This window comes from Cryptomeria japonica, chromosome 2 (genome assembly GCF_030272615.1).
Source record: "Cryptomeria japonica chromosome 2, Sugi_1.0, whole genome shotgun sequence".
NCBI lineage: Eukaryota > Viridiplantae > Streptophyta > Pinopsida > Cupressales > Cupressaceae > Cryptomeria > Cryptomeria japonica.
In genome coordinates, this window is record NC_081406.1 from 192,848,382 (window position 1) to 192,872,868 (window position 24,487).

The following is a 24,487-nucleotide window of genomic DNA, read 5'->3' on the forward strand; positions in this document are numbered from 1 at the left end:
AAAACATGACTGACATCATCCTTGAGTAATCATCCAAAAATAATATGAAATATTTAACACCATAATAACTTTGAACTTTCATAGGACCACAAAGATTAGTATGTACTGGATCTAAAATTCCTGTGGAAGTGTAGGATTTACTTGTAAAGCTTGATCTTGTCATCTTACCCATCTGGCATCCTCGGCACATAGCATTCTCAGGTTTTTCAAGACTCGGTAGACCTCTTACTCAGTGCTTCTTACTTATTTTGATTAGATTATCAAAATTTACATGACAAAACCTTTTATGCCATAACCAAGTATCATCAATCTTTGCATAAAGACACTTGTTCCTAGTTGAGTCAAGATGAAATGTATTACCTTTTGTTTGTGTCCCAGTAGCAGCTAACTTTCCATGTTTGTCATGAACTTTGACAATTCCTTTCTGAAATTCTATTCGGTATCCTGTATTGTTTAGTTGTGCTATGCTCAACAAATTGTATTTCAAACCTTCAACCTAGTATACATCATCACATTTAGCATTGTCAAGAAGTGTTATAGATCCTTTACCTTTCACTGATCATGGTGCATCATTACCAAATCTTACATAGCCTCCATCATAGTCTTCTAATTTAACAAACTTGTGTTTATCACCTGTCATATGATGTGAGCATCCACTGTCTATGATCCAAGAGTCATTATTATTTATGTGAGATATTAGAGCTTTTTCTTCATACCTTTCTTCATCTGATCCATCTTTAATAGCCACATAAGCAAATTCCTCAGTATCAGTTTCATCAGATTTATCATATTTGGATTCCTCATCAACTACTAGACATGTCTTTCTATCTCTCCTTCTGAAGTCTCGGTGTCCTCTGTATTGGTTGTCTTTCTGCCTGTTATCTCGGTATTCTCTCTTTTCACTAGATTCTTTGTCAGGGCAGTTATAAGCCATATGTCCTATTTTATCACAATTGAAACATTTTAAAGGTAGCTTCCCTTTATACTTACCTTTACCTCTCGGTAACCTTCTGGCTAATAATGCTTCAAATTCTTCTTTCTTCTTGATTTCCTCATACAGTTTGTGCACTTTTTCCATGTTCTTGCGAAATCTTTCACTTGCTCCACTGTGATCCCCTTCAGAGTACTTACTCATTCTATCATTCTAATCATCAGATTCACCAATATGAAAAGAACTGAATGTAGATTCTACTTTATTTACCAAAGACCCACTATTATCAAAATTACTTAACTCAAATGCATGTAGCTTACCAATAGTAGCATCCAAAGAAACTAGCATGTTAGGTACAGACCTCAATTCATTGATTGCAGAGACTCGAATAGCATAAGCTGGTAGAAGGGTTCTTAACAACTTACTTGTTAAGTCTTTTTCTTCAATAGTTCCACCCGCTCCTTTAATTTGATTGACAATCTCCTTTAGTCTTGTACTGTATTGTGTTATGTTCTCACCTTCATTCATTCTCATGGATTCAAGTTGTCCTCTTAGACTATCTAATTTTGCTCTTTGAACATGTTCATCACCTCCATACACAAATATGAGCTTAGTCCACATTGCTTTTGCATCATTACAGCCTTCTAGATCATTAAACTCTGAGTCAGTCAATGCTGATGTTATTTCAATCATAGCTTGAATATGTTCTTGCTTTGCCTTAATCTCTTCCAAGGTCATAGGGTTGGTGCTTGGTGCAGTGTAATCATTCTCTAGATAATATGTTGCATATTCTCCAATTCCTGATAAATGCTGCTTCATTCTTTTCTGCCATGTGGAGAAACTTGACATGTTCAGCTTCGGTGCATCCCTTTTATACATCTTCGGATCTTTGCCTCAAGTACATTTAAACTTTTTCTTCCAGAGTCCAAAGCTCTTATACCAATTGTTAGTTCTGATACTAATTGTAAAGTGCAGATGCCAATAGCTAACAAGATGAGAGGGGGGATGAATCATTCAAACTTAAACTTCCATAAAATCAACAGATTCAACCTCGGTAACTTCTACTTCAGCAACATAACAAAAAACTGCTAAACATGTTAACTCATAAACACATAATCATCATAACACTCATAACACTAGATTTAGCATGGAAACCCAAATAGGGAAAAACCACTGTGGGATTTCAGACCCACTAAGAAATATACTCTTCTAGAGTATGCTCAGTTAAAAGCAAATCCAGTTAAAGATTACAAACACATTGCTAGATGTGACCCGGTTAAGGGATTTCCCTTAGATCTGTTAGGATCTTCACGTTGTTAGAAGTGACCTTGTCAAAGGATTTCAAACACTCATTTAGAATGTTACCTTGCTAGAGGTGTGTGGGGGAAAAAGTGAAACTAAGCAAACATGCCCTAATCTCACTTTCAATCAAACATTTGTGGAATACGAAAGAGCCTAGAGGTATCACACAATTGGCTACTTCTTTTTGTGGAAGAGAGAGCCATGGGCTACCTATTAGGATTTCTATTCCTTTGTTGTAATTGAAAGATAAAATGATGCAAGTTCAATTCCCAACCCCAAAGTGCAAGTATGAACTAATAACAAGATTGTAGAATTGAACTTAAACTATGGAAAGTTGTAAACACAAGGACAAGATAAGAATGTAAATGCGTACCCGGTGTTAAAATATGAATGAAAATGTTCAGGACGGGGGCGTGGGCACCACTGTCCTGATTCTGCCCCTGAAACTGTTGTTTTGCAACCTGAAAAGCTGTCAGAAAGTTGCTAAAAGTTGCTGTCTGACAGAGGGACCAGGGCGCCTAGCGCCCCTGTCCCAGGGACCAGGGCGCCCCATGCCCCTGTCCTGGTCTTTTTCTCTGAAACTTGGTGTGTTGTTCTGTCTCAGTCTGCTTCTTTCAGATCTGCAACTTGCAGCGTCGTCTGAATCCCAAAATCTGCACTTATATCTGAAAAGGTGTTTTGGGCGGCTATATAGGGTTTTGCCTTAGTCAAACCCCCGCTTTGGTGATTTCCACCTCCACGAATAGCCAAGTTGTATTGTAAAAGTAATGTGTGTGCAGACCTTGTGTGTGTGCAAGGTCCTAAAATGCAAGTAAGCAAACTAGAGCAACCTAGAAAGTAAAACCTAATTGCTTGTAAATGATAATGTAAATGCTCCAAATCAAGATGCAAAGAGATCTAAAGCATGAATACAAGTGATATAATGAGGCTTATGCAAAGACATGGAAACAACATGAAATCATACCCAACCCCCAAGGGAGGGGTACAAGCCAATCTTCAGTCGGTAATCCCCTATTGCTCTTCAATGTCTTCAAAGCCCTAAATGGATGAATGAAATTGATAGATGCTTGATGGATGGATGTTGAATGTTGTTGAAGTCTTCAAAGATCTGCTCTTTCGCTGCATAGAAGGCCCTTGAAAACCAAAATTCCCGGATCCTTTCAAATGAAGAAAGAGAGCTCTTATATATGAAACCCTAGGTCTTAATTTCAACTTTTGGCCAACCTAGAGATTGAATATCCCACCAATTTCTTGGGGTTAAGCTTTATTTTATGATTGGATCACGCTCCTAAAATTTCGGGAAAAATGTCCGGGACCATGTGCACGCCGGGCGCCATGGTCCCGACAACTTTTCACCAAATTTTCAGGGCCGTCGAATATGATGATTTTAGAGAGAATCCCAAAGTTACAGGTGATTTTGAGATGTTTTGACCCCCGAAATCAAGCCCCCAAGTTCAAAATAAGACCTAATTAGGGTTTTTGATTAAATGATGTATTGGAGGAATAAAATGAAAGGGGCACGCTTTAATGAAAAGGGCCCAACTTTATGATATGGGAGATGATGAAATAGGACCTTAGACCTAATTAATTTAATTAATTAAGTGCTAAAGGGGAAATTCAATGCAAAATGCAAAATGCGCCAAGGCGGGTGCTAAACTAGGTGTGAAATTGTACCACCCTAGCAAGTGCATACAATTTACGACGCTACATTTAGCCCCCACTTTAGCGGTCATATGAACACTACATGCATATGCAAGCTAAAGTAAAGATTATTTGAAAAAGGATATATCCATAAGTCTGTCGAACGAAGCCCCCAACGGTATCTGCAGTACACAGTTAGGAACCGCACCCTACAAAACACACGTTAGATCACAAAATCACCTAATGCTTACTAAGGAAGGTGATGAAAATTCGAGGGTAGCTATATGCCCCCCCCCTGTTTCGGCTTGCTAATTTTAGTGAGTTGAAACAGGGTATCATGTTTACCACTTCAAATTGTTAAAGAATATTGATGACAAATGCTCACAAGAAGATTTGATATGAGATCAAAAACTAATGGAGAATCATTTGGTAAGAAAGAGGACTAAATCTCAATTCCAACAAAACAAAGAGTGTGAGGATTTGAGAGTTCTCTAAGACAAGATGAAGGATGTAAATGGAAACAAAATGCAAAGAGAAGAAAAGAAAGGAAAAAAGCATGAATACACACATTGGTGATCCATGAGAAGAATAGAGAGAGAGAAAACATGGACTTCTCACCCCTAGATCTTGTCTAGGTGATCCATGGGAAAAAGGACATGGAAAACTAGCCCCTAGAGTCTATCTAGGTGATCCATGTAAGATAGGAGAGTGAGAAAGTCTAGCCTTATGCCGCTAGTTCCACTCCATCTCGTGCATGTGTGTGTAAGTGAGGTTAGAAGCATCTCATAGGAGTCTATGCCCGAGTATGCTACAACCTGTATATGTATAGTACAAAAGCGTGACATCTCGCTCTAAGAGTTTGTGCTCTGATTCCGAGAATAATCACTTTGCATAAAAGAAAAATGGAGACATCTCGCTCTAAGAGTCTGTGCTTTGGTTCCGAGAATGACCCATTGCTCAAAAAGTGTAATGTTTATGTCATAAGCAAAGTAGAACAAGGATACCTACCTTCATCACAAAAGAAGATACCCCAAAAATGCAACAATGTCATAGATCCAAGCAAGAGAGTTTTGTACTCTTTAAGCAAGGATAAGATAGTTGAAAAGGGATATCTTGTAGTATGTGTAAAGGAGATCCTTAGAGGGGAAGAGATCTTTGTACAAAAGACACCTATCCCCGAAAGGAATTGTCTTAGACAAATATAACATCTTCTAGAATAAGACAAAGAAGAGAATAAGAATGCAATACTTCCTTCTTTTGCGAGGTGAAAGTGATTCTTAATGAAGGATGACGCTCTTTGTAACCCAATTGGGAGAGTGAATTCATTATGGATGTATTTTACCAAGTGCAAAAGAGGTTGTAGTCAAGGACTTACACCTCTTGTAAGAGAGAATCCTTGAACAAACAACAACAAATGCATACAAGGAATAACATCAAGTAATAAAGTTCACACCATCCACGAAATAGGAAAAAGTGGATCCTTAGATAAAAATAAGGAAAGATCATTGCTTCCCAAGGATAAGGGCAATGAGAAGGACTTACACAATTTTCTAGGGAGAGATTTAAACATAAGCAAAATATACTCACATGAGTTCATGCAAGAAAGACATTAATGTATGTAAAATGCTCCTCACAAGAAGTGGGTAGGATAAGAAAGAGAATACACATCTTCTCCCCTATCTAGGAAAAGAGGATTCTAAAGAAAAGATGATCAAAATTTCCACACTATTACCCCTTAGGAACAAGAGATAACATAGAAAAATTAGGCTATTATGTTGCTTCAAAAATATGATTGCACTTGAAATTGTACCATCATGAATGACAATGAGCCCCTAGTAAATGAGCTACCAATGTCACATAATGATGAGCAACATAATAGCCATTAATGTTATTTAAAGACATGATAGATTGAATGAGGTATTTGAATATGACATGTTGAATGCTCAACTATAAATGAGATCAAAAACATGTATAAAATGATAAAAATTGAAGAAGAAAAGTCACAAGAAATCTTAGAAGAGGGATGAGTGTAATTTATTAGAGCCTTATCCCTAGAGGAAAGGACTTTATGATGAATAGGAGATAAAGATTCATAAGTGGATTTAGAAATTCGAGGGGAGTCATAAAGAGATTTGTTCATCGCCAAGATTTCCTTATGAGGGGAATGAGAGTTGATAGAAGTAAAAGATGATTTAGTTGAAGTGAGATCATCATCACTACTAAATATAGCATTCACATTGAGAGATGGTCTTTTAGATGCTTTGGTGGGCTTAGAAAGATTATATCCAAGTCCAAATGAATATTCATGCATGTTATGTTCTAAAGGAACTTTAATTCCTTGTTCATTTGCGCCACAAACATTTCCACTATAGCCACTCTTAGCCAAAATGTGAAAACCATGACCATAACAATTAGCCATTTCAGAGAGAAAAGGTGGTTTTTCATAAGACAAAGAATCAAATTTTTCAGAATTAGAGGTGTGAGGAGAAAAAGTTTGAGAAGCGGCCACAAAATTATTGCTCATAGGTTCAGGTAAGACTGATTGATCTCTAGTTTCTTCCTTCTTTTTAACTTTAAGCTCTCTAGGAGGAACCCTATACTCACCTACAAAGATGGGATTGAAATCAAGAGATCCCCAATCGTCTTCTGCGAGAACCTTCTCAGGATCAAAAGCCTTTTCAAGTGTAGACTCAAGTTGAGGAGAATCTTCTTCAGGAACTTCAGACTCATCCAAAGAATTTTGATTATCAGAGGGTGATGATCCATCCATAGGTATCTTGTTTAATGAGTCATCACTAGAAGAGGAAGGCTTAGAAGAACTCCCTTTGGAAGTAGATGTTTGCAAACAAGCTTGAAAACTAGTATCACCTATCAAGGTATATGTCTTATTATTATAAATAAATTTAACTTGCCTATGCAATGTAGAGGGGACAGCTTGCATTCTGTGAATCCAAGGTCTCCCTAATAACAAGTTGTATGTTAGATTTCCTGACATAACATGGATAGGAGTAGGCAAAGTAACAGGTCCCACTGTGATGGGTAAGGTGATAATACCTAATGAAGACTTAGCCACATTATCAAAGCCTCGAATGGGACTAGAGTCAGGCTCAATAAGGGATGTATCCACATTCATCTTATGCAATAGATTAATGCTACACACATTAAGGCCAGAACCATTATCTACCAGTGTTCGTCTTATAGCAGTGTCATTTATGATAACCACAATCATCAAGGGATCATATTCATGTTGAATTTCACTAGTAGGCAACTCATCTTGAGTAAACACAATTTGAGCTTTAGGATTCATCACAGAGTTAACCAAAGACACTATATTACTAGATGTATTAGGTGGAGGAACATTCAAATCTTTCAAGGCATCTTGTAACATTCCATGGTGAGCGGAAGAAGTTTGGATCAAATCCCAAAGGGATATCTTAGCAGGGGTAGCTTTAAGTTGTTCTATGAGATCATAGTCCTTACCAAGAACTTGTGAAATACGAGGAGCTTGAGGAAGAATAGGTTGGGAAGGAGGAAGTGAAGTTGGGATAACTGGAGGAGGATTAGGTTGCCTATTATTTCTTGTGTTATAGGTATGAGCAACCTCATGATAACTCTCTCTAGTTAATTGCTTAGCATACTCATAAAGGCTCTTAGTAGAATAACCTCCTTGCACTGTAATAATAGGTTTCTTAGGAGTGCAAAAAGAATCATTAGCATAACCACCTTGAATCACTAAGATAGGCTTATTTAAAGGTTGAGAATTTTGAGAAGGACAAGCACCTTGGATAGTGAAGAGAGGTTTGTTAGGTGTTTCATTCACATGTATCAAATTAATTGAGGATGGTTTAGAGGAATGAACAAAAGTGTTGAAAGAATTGTTGATAGTCTTCTCTTGCACTAAAATCTCATCACAGATTAAATCAATTTTAGGAGAGAGACAAGGGGTAGGCATTGATGTTCTAGTAGGAAGAGTAATACTAGGAAAGGTCATATCATCCTCTATCATCAAAGGATCTACATGGGGAATAAACTCTCTAGGAGAAGGATCAACATTACTCTCTAAAGTCTCACTTTTGAGAGGGAGATATTTGAAAGAGATGTTAACCATCTTGCTTTGAACTAGGGTATCCTTATGAGTAGAACCAAGTTGAGGAGAGGGAGATGCTTTAATTTTAGAGGGAGAATAATTGAGATTCAAGGAAGGTGAGAAACTATCAAGGGAGTCTTCAATCTTGATTTCATCCCCTTTGGCTAGGGTTCTCTCATGGGGAAGAGAATAATCTACACCTTCTTCTAATGGTTCATCCCAAATGGTGAAGTTGTTGAAAGGAATGTTTGAAGTATTGTCAATTTCGGGAGAGGAGATAACATTGTTTATTAATTCCTCATCCTTAGGAGGGAGAGCATCAATAGATGTGTTAAACTCATCCTCTTTCCTCAAAATATGTTCAATATGATCTTTAGGGGAGAGAGAATTAAGGAAATTGCTTATTATTTCATCTTCTTTCTCTAAGGGATGTTTATGGGTAAGACAAACTTTAGGATAAGGGTAAGCATTTATCATTAATTCATCATCTCTAGTGGGAATTTTGTTGGAAAAGGAAATGCCATCACTAGGAAATGTAGGGATAATGTCATATTCTTGCACAAAAGGATCCTCATGAAGGGAGTGTTTTTTAGGAGGAACATGAACATATTTCTCCAAAGATTCATGCTTAGGAAGGAGATCTTTGAAAGAAGTGTTCATAACCTCTTGTTGCACCAACATGCCCCCATTGAAAGGACCAACTTTAGGGGAAAATAAGTCAATGTCCATCAATGCCTTTTCACTTAGAGAGGCATCATGTAGGGAAGGTGAAGTAACATTAAGAAAGGTGTTTATGATATCATTCTCTTCCTCTAGGATAGCTAAATAGGAAGGGCACATTTTAGGAGAATTGTCAAGATCACTCTTAAAGTCTTCATCCTTAGAGCATGGGAGAGTCTCAAAGGGATTGGTAGCAACTCTTTTAGGAACTAAAATGTTGTTATAGATGGGGGGAGGTTCTTTAGGAGAAGGAAAAATTGAAACAAGGGAAGCTAACCCATTATCACATCTATGAGATGAATGCATCATGACAATAATTTTCCTCTTTCAAATGATAAAACATGCAAAATAGAAGGAAATGTTTAATTTTAACCAATGCAAGCACTTAGAATGTAGATTTAGAAAATGAAATTTATGATTCAAATGAGTTCCTAAATCAGATTTGAAATTATTGATCCCAATTAAGCTATCCACAAGTTCAATTTTGAATTGAAAAATTAGCAAAAAAATTTTTGAATTTTTTTTGAATCTTGCAAGAAATTAAAACTTGTAAGTACAAATTTGAATTTGAAATAGCATAAACACTCAAATTTGAAAACATAAATCAGAATTAGAGAAGATTGGAATTCACGTCAGGTTCACCAAAATGTGTGGGGGAAAAAGTGAAACTAAGCAAACATGCCCTAATCTCACTTTCAATCACACATTTGTGGAATACAAAAGAGCCTAGAGGTATCACACAATTGGCTACTTCTTTTTGTGGAAGAGAGAGCCACGGGCTACCTATTAGGATTTCTATTCCTTTGTTGTAATTGAAAGATAAAATGATGCAAGTTCAATTCCCAACCCCAAAGTGCAAGTATGAACTAATAACAAGATTGCAGAATTGAACTTAAACTATGGAAAGTTGTAAACACAAGGACAAGATAAGAATGTAAATGTGTACCCGGTGTTAAAATATGAATGAAAATGTTCAGGACGGGGGCGTGGGCACCACTGTCCTGATTCTGCCCCTGAAACTGTTGTTTTGCAACCTGAAAAGCTGTCAGAAAGTTGTTGTCTGACAGAGGGACCAGGACGCCCAGCGCCCCTGTCCCAGGGACCAGGGCACCCAGCGCCCCTGTCCTGGCAGGACCAGGGTGCCCCATGCCCCTGTCCTGGTCTTTTTCTCTGAAACTTGGTGTGTTGTTCTGTCTCAGTCTGCTTCTTTCGGATCTGCAACTTGCGGCGTCGTCTGAATCCCAAAATCTGCACTTATATCTGAAAAGGTGTTTTGGGCGGCTATATAGGGTTTTGCCTTAGTCAAACCCCCGCTTTGGTGATTTCCACCTCCACGAATAGCCAAGTTGTATTGTAAAAGTAATGTGTGTGCAGACCTTGTGTGTGTGCAAGGTCCTAAAATGCAAGTAAGCAAACTAGAGCAACCTAGAAAGTAAACCCTAATTGCTTGTAAATGATAATGTAAATGCTCCAAATCAAGATGCAAAGAGATCTAAAGCATGAATACAAGTGATATAATGAGGCTTATGCAAAGACATGGAAACAACATGAAATCATACCCAACCCCCAAGGGAGGGGTACAAGCCAATCTTCAGTCGGTAATCCCCTATTGCTCTTCAATGTCTTCAAAGACCTAAATGGATGAATGAAATTGATAGATGCTTGATGGATGGATGTTGAATGTTGTTGAAGTCTTCAAAGATCTGCTCTTTCGCTGCATAGAAGGCCCTTGAAAACCAAAATTCCCGGATCCTTTCAAATGAAGAAAGAGAGCTCTTATATATGAAACCCTAGGTCTTAATTTCAACTTTTGGCCGACCTAGAGATTGAATATCCCGCCAATTTCTTGGGGTTAAGCTTTATTTTATGATTGGATCACGTTCCTAAAATTTCGAGAAAAATGTCCGGGACCATGTGCACGCCGGGCGCCATGGTCCCGACAACTTTTCACCAAATTTTCAGGGCCGTCGAATATGATGATTTTAGAGAGAATCCCGAAGTTACAGGTGATTTTGAGATGTTTTGACCCCCGAAATCAAGCCCCCAAGTTCAAAATAGGACCTAATTAGGGTTTTTGATTAAATGATGTATTGGAGGAATAAAATGAAAGGGGCACGCTTTAATGAAAAGGGCCCAACTTTATGATATGGGAGATGATGAAATAGGACCTTAGACCTAATTAATTTAATTAATTAAGTGCTAAAGGGGAAATTCAATGCAAAATGCAAAATGCAAAATGCACCAAGGCGGGTGCTAAACTAGGTGTGAAATTGTACCACCCTAGCAAGTGCGTACAATTTACGATGCTACAAGAGGGTTTAAAAATAAGACTGTTAAGTCCACTCGGTTAAGATATTTTCTGTCACTTACAAAATAACAATAATACACAATATATCTGCAACTTCACATCTAAAATGCTAAAGCAGATTCTTATTTGCTCAAAACAATCTAGTCATAGGACTTATCTTGTCCCTTTGTTGGGCTCTCTACTCTATTATTCAAACAGGTTTTCAAGCTTCTGTGCTTGGTAATCACTATGTAGCATCCCTGTGCTTACACTTGCCCGCATACATTGTTTATCAACAATTCCTTATTTATAAACAATTGCTAACCGCTTAATCTCCTTGATCACATTTCCCATGATCAATCTTAGCCATCAGATCTTCAAACTTGACCAAGTTCAATGTATCCTTCCGATCTGAAAAACAGTTTACCTTGCCTGGGGACTTGCATTCCTATCTTGGAACTTGCACAAGGTTATTGCGGTTTAATCTGCGCTGTAGATCTTCCTGCCGATTTTCCTTTGCCATAGATCCTTAACAAACTTCATGCATGGCATACCAATCATTTATACATCTCCAACTCATCATTGTCCTTCATTAAATAATGTGTGTATTCATCTAATGCGCACTATCATAACTCGGTTGCAACTCGGTAAATACTAAACTTTACTCGGCAGACATTCCGCCTTCATTAACCAATATCGATAACCTTAGGGTTTACCGACTAGGTTCTTTGCTCGGTGACATAGTATAGTATTAACCTTACAATCAACAACATATGTAGGATATCAAATCAATCTAAACATCATGATCTCATCATTGTCTAACTTGGTAATAGTTTCCCATTGAATAACTTATTTCTACCCTTATTCATCACATTCTTTCTGTGTCTTTTACCGACATCTTAATTCTCTTCAAATCAATCTTATCAAGATATGGCAACATCATACTGAATTAGATAATCAATTTCTTGACATCAATGACAAAATAATGTTATAAATATAGTTATCATCCTTCTTCAGTTATATCAACAATCTTCAACAACCTTCTCAATATCCTTATTGAATATCAACAATATTTCTTACTATAATGCCAACAATTTTGATGATGTGATGATGTAGAATAGTGACAGTGGTGTACTTCCTGATTGGATATCATGCCTTATTCTCAACAAATATGTTATCCGATTAAGATGAGGATTAGAAGTACTAAGACGAGGATTATAAGAATGGTGATGAAGTGGATATGATTTTGATGGTATTGTGCATGTCACAAGCGAAAATGGTGCTACATTGTTATTTTGGTCTTTGCAAATTGATGAAGTGTGAAAATGTAGGAAAACGTTTTGAAGATTGTTTGAGAGAATGCTCTGCATTCCTCCATATTTGATACTATGGTCTTGTGGTTCCAGAGGTATATGATGTGGGCGTTGTAATCCTTCCCTTTTATGACCCTGGTGTTGTTGCAGATGGTTTCTGGTGAATGCAATATGTTGACAATTTGATTAGTTGCCAAGAGTGGTTTGAAAAATGCTCTACATTTCTCCACATTTATGTTTTTACTCATACAATTCAGTGGGCATTCTTATATTGTTTTTACCGTGTCTCATTTTAAATTTTAGGTGATGAAGTGATCTACAAGTTGGTTTGACATTGATTTATCTCATGTTTGTGTTGCCTAGGCATTCAAGTATGAATAATTTTGCATCTGTTTAGTTGTGCTTTCTTGTTTTTGGCATGATGGTGTGAAAGAAGAGTATGAGGATTTTTTTGATAGTTCATGAAATGCCTCTATGTGGGCTATATGATAATGATTGACCTTTTTGATACTGCACATTGTCTAGAGTTGGTTTTTTAGGTGATTTATAGTCATTTGGTCAATAGGGCCTACTCTATTTATTGCATTATGCATTTTGGGGTTTTCACCAGCATTGGAGGATGTGATGAAATGTATTTGGGTCCTACTCTGCCTTGTGATGATTCACATTAAGTAAATTAATTTGGAGCATATGTTCTGGGTTGAATGGTTATTTGTTACATGTTTTAATTACAGATTACCTTGTTGTTGACTTGGGAGGATATGCACCAACATGTTTGATGTTTGGGGCTACATCTAGAAATATGTAATAAGTTATTTTAGGTCCTCTCTATCTCCTAGATTGGACCACTTTCATTACAATTTGTTTTTGAGCCTAACTTAGTGGGATCAATATTTGTCCCCTACTTTCCCTAACCTAATTGGAGCTTTGAGATGTTGTGGATGGTATATAAAAAGGATCACATTAATGGAAATTATGTGGATTGATGTGAATTGTGAAAGATGTGAAGTTGAGGTAGTAAAAGTGTGTGGTGAAAGTTTTGGAGCTGATTTGTTTAATGGTTGCTTGAGGCAACATGTCAAGAGCACCTACATTGTAAGGAGACTGTTGGAGGTTGTGATGTTGAAGTCTTATTCATTGTAACTCATATATTCATGTATCTTTCACTAAGATATTGAATCTTTCAATAGGTCCTTTGTATCTTGCTTGGAGGCAACAAACTTACTTAGTAAGTCCTTTCCAAGAGTAGTGTGTTTCCTTAGGCAATGAGCCTTAAAATAAATTTGCAATCTTGTTCATATAATGTAAGATAGCTCTCACAACGTTTTTTCCCTTCTTGGGTTTCCCACATAAATTTGGTTCTCTCTTATGCATTGGTGTTCATTTTCTTGTCTTTCATTGTTGCTGATTAAATTAAGGCTTTTTGAATTTGAATTGTGCTTAAATGTTTTAAGTTTTGTTCAAAGATTGATTCACCCCTCTTAGTCTTGGGGTGTGTTCAACATAATCATGTGATAATCTTATCTCATCAAGAATATAACTGATTAGGTTGGATCTTTTGTGAAGTTGGACACCGAGTTAGTGGACTCTTTAAGTAGGTATACTAGGGTTTATGTCATTAATTTATCAAAGCTTGTGCATTATTTTGTCATAATGCATTCCTAATTTGGCAAATGGACTCAATTATTTAACTATGAAGGCCTTTCATTTATATGATTTTGGTGTGACATGATAGGCCATAAGATCATTTGGTGCACTTCTAGGTCAATTGCAACAACAAATATTAGACTAAATAGTTGGATCAAAAAGACTAGAAATTCACGTGCACATTTTATTTGGCATAATCAAGGTAAGCTCATGGAACCCCATATGGAGAATAGACAAAACCTTGAGACAATTGTGAATTCCACCATCCCTTTAGAGCCACTCATTTCTCAAAAAAACCCCAAAGAAGATTTTCTTTAAATTAATTAGCTTGTCGATCGGGTGGGTGATTGATCTAATTCAAAGGGTAGAATCCCTTATATGGAAGACCTTGATGATGACAATCCAAATTTTACTAACAGTGGTGATATGGATCCATGTAAGAAGGTGCTTCATAGCTCAAACTATGAGCAACATCTCAAAACCAAATAATAGCACACCAAGAAAGAAGAAAGAATGATTTTTTGAAGAAAAAAAATGATGGATAGAATATCGAGATTTTGTTGATGATGGAACTCAATGGACCATGAATTACCATCTTACTAGAGGTAAGAGGAAAGGTTATCCAAACATAATGATAATCCATTCTTATTTTTTGGGAGGCTCTCAAAGTTGATTAGTCTCTGTGCACTTTTATTTCTCTTTGATATGATTCTTGAGAGTATTCTTTGCTATTTGTGATCTCCTTTGGGTTCTTTATGCTCATCCTTTTCCTCTTAATCAACTCCTTGTTTTTTGTTCTCACCATTCGTGGGTCTAAATATATTATAGTAAATTATTTGTTTCTATATTGGGAGTGGGACCTATTCTACAACTTATAAAAATGTTATATTAGAATTTTTTATATTTAATTCTTTTATAAATAAATACAATTCATTTTTTTTAGAAGTTTTGTGGGATGCACATATAGTGATGTTATTTTTAAGATGTGTCCACTTCAAAATATTATTAAAAGAGAATTTTTTTAAAAAAATTACTTGTAAAACTAAAATTCTTGTCTATTTTTCCTCAAAGTAGTTTTAAAAAATATTTAACACAGCAAAAAAAGGGACACACATCAAACAATATATTATATTTTAGTCATAAAGACAAGAATATTTTAAGATACATTCCACATTTGAACCTCTTAATCTTAATCATAACGATTTTAAAATTCAGCAATAATTTAAAACTAGGTCAAAATACTTCAAATTTTATTATATGACATCTTTAAATTGAATTTAAGTATATTGATTTTCACATCGAAGAGAATAAATGACTATTCTCAACCCTCTTTTTTAATCTCTCATTTCAATTCTATTTACCCAATAATCATAAATAAAATACATATAAAAGGAAAAAATATATTGCAATAGATACATGACTTTACTCAATGACTATTAAACCAACCATAACTATAGCAACAAGTACTATAAATAAAAATTGGATCATAACTTTACATTCATCACAATTTATATGTCATATAAATGAAATTGCCAAACAAACATAGATAAATTAAAATTTAAAAATAAAACAAAATGCAAACCTTACAACTTTGGAAATCATCAAGAGTGTATTAAAATTTTGAAATGAATGTAGTAATGATATAAAAAATAACATTTTATACCATTTTTCAAATTTCCAACCTATAAATAAATACCCCAAAAATGAAATCTTTAATATGTTATAAAAATAGCCATTTAAAAGTTTTTAAATTGTGTACAAACCATAGTTGGTAATCTAAAAAATTTTCATATAATTTTATTGGTTGGCAACGACATATCCAATGATGTTTTTGGTACATCAATAATATATATGAGCATTCAAATTTAAAAAACCGAGTTGAATAAAATTTGGGTGCTACTAAGAATAAGGGTTTAAATTTGATGATCGTAGTAATTTTTAATATAATATATTAATAAAAAAAATTAAATGGATTTTAAAAAGTTATAAAAGATTACAATAAAAATATATACTTGATTTGTGATATATTTTTATAAGAATGTAAAATATTTTAATATTTGAAAGGCAACTCTCATTGAATAACTATTACAAAATATTGACTTGACAAGCAAGGTTAACTATCAAATTTAGCCCCCGCCGAGAATAAACAACGAAGTAATGAATTGTACTCTATTTGAGTGGACATGGTTTTTTTTTAGTATACACGAAGAGCCGTGTTTGGACTAGAAAAATTAAAAGACACCTTTCTCTAGAACCAAGTGAACCCACTTACTCCTTTCACATCAAATAATAGACATTTAAAAATTACATACATTTGTAACATCAAATATGATTGGTGTTTGTTCCTCCATTGTGGAAGAAATGATGCTCAATGTCTCAATAGGGTCAAGTGATTGCAATTTATCTAAATTCAAGCATCAATTGTCACCTAAATCCCCAAAGAAAGATTCTCACAACACATAGTCTTGCTCCTTTGAAACCAATTGGCCATCACTTGACACCTCCATTTTTTAAAATGATTTTTCTGGCGGGTCTACTTCAATCACTACCAAATTCTACGTAGAAATGTGAGATCTTATCTATGAATTTCTTCATAGGTCTACACAAGGTATAAGGTAAAGACTATATTTATAAATTACGGTTGATAAATTGACCAAGTATGCATAATTTATTCTTGTTACTTCAGATTTCGAGGTGCTTCAAGTAGCAAACACATTATTCAAGGATATTTTGAGACTATATGGCTTGCCCAAGAACATTTTTAGTGATAAGTACAATAGATTGACCAAATTCCTTTTTGGAAAGAAACATTTTTCTTGATAGGTACAAAACCCACACCTAGTACCAGCTACCATTCCCAAAATGACAGATGAACAAAGATAGTGAAAAAATGGATTGAGGGGTACTTGAGGAAATAAGTTTCAAATAATTAGACCACATGGATCAAATGGTTGTACCTTGTTGAATAATGTTACCGTACCTCCCATCACATGTATATTGGGATGACATATTATAGGGCTCTATATGGTTATGATACATTATCCTTTATTGATCTCCTGATTTGAAATAACATCCTATACTAGCAACATGTGGCTTAATGAATTAAGCAAGAGATATATTGAGGTCACTAAAGGATAACCTATAGTGAGCACATAACTAGTAGAAGATCTATGTTGATCAAATAATAATAGAGAGGTTCTTCAAGGTGGTAGATTGGGTCTTCTTGAAATTGCAGCCATACAAGAAGAATTCTCTTGATGGCGGGGGGGGGGGGGGGATTAAAAGCTCAAATCTCCATACTATGGACCTTATATATAATTCTAAAGTGGATAGGAGAAGTGTCTTATGAGTTGAAGCTCTCATAGAATAATAGAATACATAATGTTTTTCATGTGTCATGTTTGGAGAAGTTCTTATTTAACAAATTATTCCCTTAGAGGAGTTTCCACTATTAAAATATGGAAAATTGATTCTTATCCTAAAGGAAGTAATGGACAACTGCATCAAATACTTGAGAAAAAAGATCATCATGAAGTATCTAGTTAGGTGGAGGAATCTACCAATTGAAGATGTCACTTGGAAAGGGCCCGAGATTGTTAAGAATCCTAATCTTCATTGCTTGAGGACAAACAATCTTGGGGAGGGAGGACTTGTCATATCCCTTTAAAAAAAACTAAAAAATACTCACTCACAATGATGATATTAGATGAGTTTTGGGGTGAATACTTCATGTATTCCAAAGTATTGTCAATGAGCCTGGCTCTGAGTTGTTTCTTAGTGCATACCAGAAGGTCATCAAGGTTCAAGTATCAAAGCTCCTTCTCTATAAGTGTTGAGAGTTATCAGAGATCAAGGATCAGGCATGCCACTTGCCTCATGTTGAGAAACTATTAAGTGTTAAGGATTGAGGGTACCTCTTGACACAATCCATTTAAGGATATTAAATGATGAGGATTGGGGTTGTGGCCTAAAGAATGCCAAGTCACATGCAAAGGAAAAGTTTGAAGCTCCAGTGACAAAATTTTGTAAGGTCGACCTATACTGTGATGCGTAGGATTCAAGTTTGGATCTTGGTGCCATTTTGGGTCTAGGTTGACTTGTCTAGTCTTTTGTGTGAAGAGAATATAAAACTAGGAAATCATCCCAATAATGACTATCCATGTTATGTTATTAAATATATGTTAGACATTTTTTGTTCAAGTCTTTCTATGGACAAAAACTGATTGGAGATTGTGATCAATGGATGAAAAATCATTGGTTTTTGGAATTAGAGTACAAATACTCTTTGCTTTGTGGTTGGGATTCTCATTCAAGGAGTGCATTGGAGCTTCAAAGATTTGCAAGAAATTTCAAAAAGTCAATGTGAATATTGTTTATTATTGTTAAGCGTTGCTATATAATGGCTATCATAACAACCCCTTGTAGAAATCATATCATAATCAATAAATTTATTAGAGTTTTGAATAATTTGTGCAAGTTGATGTAGGGGGAATCAAGTTATTCTCTTTAATTTTATTGTTTGATTTTATTTTAGTCTTATTGACAGGAATCGGTTTGGTTAAGGTAGATCTTGATGCCACATGGGTAGGAGATTGGATAGTTGATATAGTTGCCTTCGATAGGAGGAAGTGAATGCTTGGGGCGATTGGAAGATTAACGGTTAGAGTAAATATAGTGGAACAATTTGGAGGAAATGAAACAAGTTACAAGAATCAATTATGATTAGTTGGGAAATGGTTTAAAGACAAGAAGAGAGAAAATAAAAGGCCAAAGGGAGTATAAGAGGAGGTCGTTAGCAAGTGTTGCAGAGGGGTGGTTGGTGAGAGTAACAAGAAGAGGCCAGATAGGTTGGAACATAAGATAGGGAGTATAAGCATTGGCAAGAGCTCGCATGGAAAGGGAAAACTGATCGAGCAAAGGATTAGATGTGCCAGTTGTGACTTGGCAACAAACATGCATAAGATAGTTACAAAAGGATGTAATGACATGAATGAAAGAAGAAAATTGGGCACATTACAGGGATAATAGAGATAGGTGATGTGAGAAGGAATTAACATGGTAAAAGGAAAGCAGATAGAGCAGTGAGAGTGTGAGTAGAAGAAGGAAGAAATCGACTCTATGAAATAAAGTAGTGATAGTCAGACCGAATAGGTTGAGCTGACATGGTGAAGAATAAATAAGTTTCTTTTAATTGTAATATTCAATGTATGTGTTAAAAGAATAAATGAAACATTCCTTCAGATAGCTCACTCGTCCTATTGATTACTGTCCTCAATCTGAGGTTGTTAATCCCTCCTCTTTGTCCATTCCTACCGAGAGGTGTAGAGGAATAAAAGGCTATCTCTTTTCTCTACCCTCCATTAGCCAATTGGAGGGCCCTTAGAATAGTAGGGTAAGTGCTCATTGTTTGAAGTCATGATTGCTCATGGTGATTTTTGGTTTTGTACAGACAAAGTTTAATTATGGCGTTTTGTTCCTATCGTATACATATGAATGTGAGTGTATTCATAATATAGAAACTATCCTTTGAAATATTATGTTCCCACACTATACTTGATAATAAGTCTATGTGAGAGCGTTTGTGCTAATAATTTGGTATTAGAACGTGTGTATGTGAAGTTTTTGCCATCACAAGTTTATGTGTATTTTTAAATATAATTAATTCTATTATTGGATGTAGTTAGTAAAAAATAGTTCATGTTATCGAATGAATGTTATTGTTTATGTTCCAAATTTGTTAGTTTCTGAAAAAATGTAGAAAGGGACATTGCACTATAAGTGCCAAGTACTTGCATACCCCTTTGATTTTAATAATAATAATAATAAATTTTACAAAATTAATAAATTCAAATTTATTTTTTATATCTATAAATCCTACATCATTATTGATGCCTACAATTACATGGAGGTTCGATGCAATATTTCATGTGTGTGAGGAATATTTCTTATGATATGTATGACTGAATAGGAGAATATTTTTCTTCGGCTACTAGGCAACTGCTCCAATTTTGATGAATTGATACCCAATATTTAAGTTCTTTAATTTTTTGGACATGATGGTAGGGTCAAGTTTGACCTAAAATTATCCAAAAGATTATGTACCTACTAAATTTGGTATATATCTCTCGACTTTAAGCTCTTGTAGATGTAGCCTCCAATTTCTAAGTTAGATTTAAAAACTTTCTTGGATACTCTAAACTCATTGGTGAGCTTAGATTAATCTAGAAATCTTTGAAAGTAATTTGTAATATAAAGCTATAGAAGAAAACTCCTCAAATCAAGTATTTTAGATTTCTAAAAGTTGTCATCTAATGCAAGAAAAAACCAAACACAACTTTTTGAAAAAATACAAGATTTGCAATCTAGATCTCTTAAAAAGACAAACAAGAAGAAATCCTACAAGCTCTAATATCATGCAAGAGTTGGTATATACTTTCTTATATCATGTAAGATATGGGTATAGAGGTAGCCATCCAAGATCTCAGAGCTTCAATGAACGCATAAGAGAAATCCAAAATAAGAGAATAATTATATTATATCAAAGAATGCAAATGTATGTTTTGAATACATTATTAAGATTACAAAATGAATCCCTTAGTTATATAGACCAAGCTATGAAATATCAGAGAATATAAAAATATGACGTATTTTAATCTTATAACTTGGGATAAAAAAAAAAAAAAAAGCCTAAGAATGTCTTGAGTAAACTATTGAGAATACAACCTAATAGGAAAATTAGTTAGGTAATATACCTCATTTGTTTCAACAACTAAGAATTAAAATACTATCAAGAATTGATATTAGCTTGAGAGGTTATAACTTATTATTTACATTTTGCTAGGTGATCTAAAATTTGTTTTTCCCATTCAAATCAATGGATCACAATAACATACTTCACCTCTTTTTTAATTTGATTGGACTCCCTTTGTTTTCTTTATTTGATTGAATTTTTCTAAATAATTCTTCTTTGTTCCATTCCATAAAAAAATCAATTCTATTTTAATAAACAAAACTGATAAATTTATTTTAATTTCAACATTGTCAAATTAACTTCATAACAAAATTTGACAAAACTAAACCATATATTTTTTCTCTATTTTAAATACATTAATATCTCTAATTAATTTTTTAAATAAATGATGTATTGTACCTCTTATTTTCATTCACTCACCCCAGAATCATATAAACAAACAAGAAGGAAAAATAAATAAAATTGCATGATATAACTCAATAAATACATGACTTACTCAATTTCCCTAGAAAATCAATCGTGGTGTAGGATCATAACTTAACATAAATCGCATTTTAATTCTCATTTCATCATTATCAATATCATACTCAAAATGTGAAATAAATTAAAAAAAAATAAAAATGAAAGATTTAATATGTTAAAAAGATTACCATTGTTTAATACCATGTGCCCAAAATAAATACCGAGAAAAAAGTTAAATATTTAATTTGTTAAAAAGTTACAATTTTTTAAATACCATGTGCCCAAAACGTGGGCAAAAACATCCATATGGCTCAATATAGAAAAAAAAAAACGATTTTCTATCTTGTTCCATGTTTTTCGATATAAATAACATTTATTCACCATAAACTCGAACAGTTAGCATTATTTTAAAATTAAAAAATAAAAATAAAAATCACGTGGGATAGTGCCTTGTGCAAGGCTACAATTATTAAAAATTCTTGGCCTCTTGTTCCATTTAAAGGTTTTAAATTTTGAAGGAACAAACCCATAATTGGTAATTTGAAGATTATTTGCTGTATAATTATCTTGTTCCCAATAGAAATATCTGAGCATGCAAATTTGAAAAATTGAGTTTAAGGACATAACATATTGCAGTTTAAATTTGATGGTCTAAAGTAAATTTTAAAATTAATTATAATATAAGATCACAGTAAATATATAATTGATTTATGATATATTGTATAAAAATATAAGACATTTTGGATTTGAAAGGCAACTCTCACTCAAATCACTGTTACAAAATATTGACTTGACAGGCAAGGGTGACCATCAAATTTAGCCCCCACCAAGAAATGAAAGCACTCTATCCGCGTTGGCATGTTTTTGCTGACGTGGACATGAAGAGCCGCGTGTGGACTGGAAAAAATAAAAAAATGCCTTTCCCCAGAACTCCCTTTTCACCTTTCACGTCAAATGACAGACATTTAAAAATTCCACAAATTCGTAAAATCAAAAACGACGGACGATTGTTCCTCCGTTGTAGAAGAAGACATAATAGCCAGTGTCTCAGCGGGGTCAAGTGACGGCAATTTCTCCAAATTCAGGCACTGATTGTCGCCTGAATCCCCGAAAAAACTCTCCCACAACGCATATTCCTGCTCCTCTGAAACCAATTGTCCGTCACTTGACCCCTCCATTTCTGAAACAGAAGACGACCTCGACGGTGACGGCGCAACCTCCGTCAAAGAACTCCTGCTTTTGCTGGTGGAGGGGATTTGATCGAGCGCATATTTGGCGGCGGCGAGTTGAATCTCTTGACGGGAAAGTTTCGAAGCGTACGGAATGGCCGGAATTGAGTTCGGAAAATTGAATTTTGCGTTGGGGCCACGCAGACAGAAAACGGCGGCATCGTAAGCACGAGCTGCCTGCTCTGCACTGTCGTAAGATCCCAGCCAAATTTTAGTTCTGCATTTGGGCATTCTTACTTCGGAAACCCATTTCCCCCATTTTCTCTGTCGAATTCCCTTATATTGGCAGCATTTTTCGCTGCTTTTTTCCTCTGGCGGCGCCGCTATGTTGCCGCCCTGCAATTTATCTGAAATGTCCATATTGCGGTAAAGAAAGAATCTAATTTTAAGTACTGATGCAATCTAAAACTCAGAATCACTGAGCAGTGTGTTTGCATTGGTTGAGAATGAAGTGGAACGAGTATATAAATCGCCGCAAGCGTGTCCGGAAAACACAGAGGAAAGTGCTTAGGCGCGTTTTTCAGAGCTTTTAGCGCAGGAAATTTTTATTACACGGGACACGTTTTTGGAAGAAAAGGAGGTACTATTTAAAAGGAAGACCAGCGCGTGGGACACTTAATGGAAACATTTTGCAGCATCGTGGATAGGGACTTTTGGGATGGTTTTGCATGTCCTGGCTTGTTGGAGAAAACTTCCACCGTTGGATGTGATCTGAGATGGGCCCATGATGATTTAAACCTGTAGGGAGGAAAATAGCCAAGACTGGTCTGACCCAAACATTTCGAAAGGTCACTCCGCGGTACTTATGTCGGGTTCAGATTTGTTCCAGCGAGTTTGGAGTCAATCTATAGGGTCATTGTAGAATAGTTATAGAAGATTCCTTGTGTCTATATCTTCGTACACGGTGTCTTATTGGGGTTTGGAGTCTGGACTTATTACAGGCGGATGACACAGATGTTTTGTGTCAACTGTAACTCTGGATATGGTCAAAGAGCCATTCAGCGTAAAATAAATGCATTGGCTTCTAGATACTTTTGTACTTGTAGTGCTATTTAATTGTTTTCAACTTATTGTACCCATATAGTTGTTGTGAGCCACTGAAGACTCCGTTATTACACTAGTAACATTGGACGTGTCTATTCTGGTTCCAAAACGGTAGTACGGATTGACTAACACGCGTGTTAGTCGCGCGTTTTACACCATCGATTTTGCAATAAACGGCTGCGATTGACTAACATGTCGCTAACACACTATACGAAAGGTCTCTTGTTTTGGAGCCCGAATAGCTTCAACAAACAACATTGTGATTTTTAATTTTATTCATAAATATGAAATAATTGTTTTGTGAGGTGCAAATTGATCCATGGGTAGACATCTCTTGCAGGCCATATCTGCACATATGTACCCTACTAGCACATTTAGGTGCATATATTCTATTTTTACGTGGATTTTTGTATTATTTTTTACGAAATACAAAGCAAATATATTCTCAACTCGTAAGTTTAATTCTTGTTACTAGCAATCGCACTTTGTTGTGCATTGGGTACATCAAAGAGGTGTGGATGATCAATTAGGAAAAATTTTGGTGTATTTTGCATACAATTGTTCAATACGTAAGTTCAATTGGGAGGCCATTTGAAAAATGATGTTTGTGCAAACAAGGTCTCAATCAAGAAGTGATAGCTTAAAATCAACTATGCATCCAATTATAGGGATCCAAGCATGACTAAAACAAATACTCTGAATTGGGAAGATAACTAGGTTTCATTAGCAACAAGATCATGGTTTGTTTGCAATAGGTGGAGAGGGAGATAAATATATATAAATAGGTAGAGAGCTAGGGAGAGGAAAGGAGAGAAATAGAGAGAGGAGAGAGAAGTAGAGATATATAAAAGGAGGGATTGATAGTGAGCGAGGGAGAAAGGGAGAAATAGGGATAAAGAGAGGGAAATATAGGGATAGAAAGGAGAGATAAAGAAATAAATATAAATTGGAAAAGATTGATGGTGAGAGAGAGAGAGAGGAGATGGAGACATAAAAAGTTAAAGATACATGAAGTGATATATAGAGAGAGAGGTAGAAGGCTATATATACATATGTGTGTGTGTGTGTGTGTA

At 35.2% G+C, this 24,487-nt stretch overlaps 1 protein-coding gene across 1 annotated transcript; it reads right to left on the reverse strand.

Annotated features, from left to right (window-relative positions):
• Nucleotides 1-21,827: 21,827 nt before the first annotated feature.
• Nucleotides 21,828-22,890, reverse strand: LOC131049156 (ethylene-responsive transcription factor ERF018). Its single transcript, XM_057983192.2, has one exon. The coding sequence runs from the start codon at nt 22,728-22,730 to the stop codon at nt 22,107-22,109; it is 624 nt and encodes a 207-aa protein (XP_057839175.2). The 5' UTR covers nt 22,731-22,890; the 3' UTR covers nt 21,828-22,106.
• Nucleotides 22,891-24,487: the final 1,597 nt, after the last annotated feature.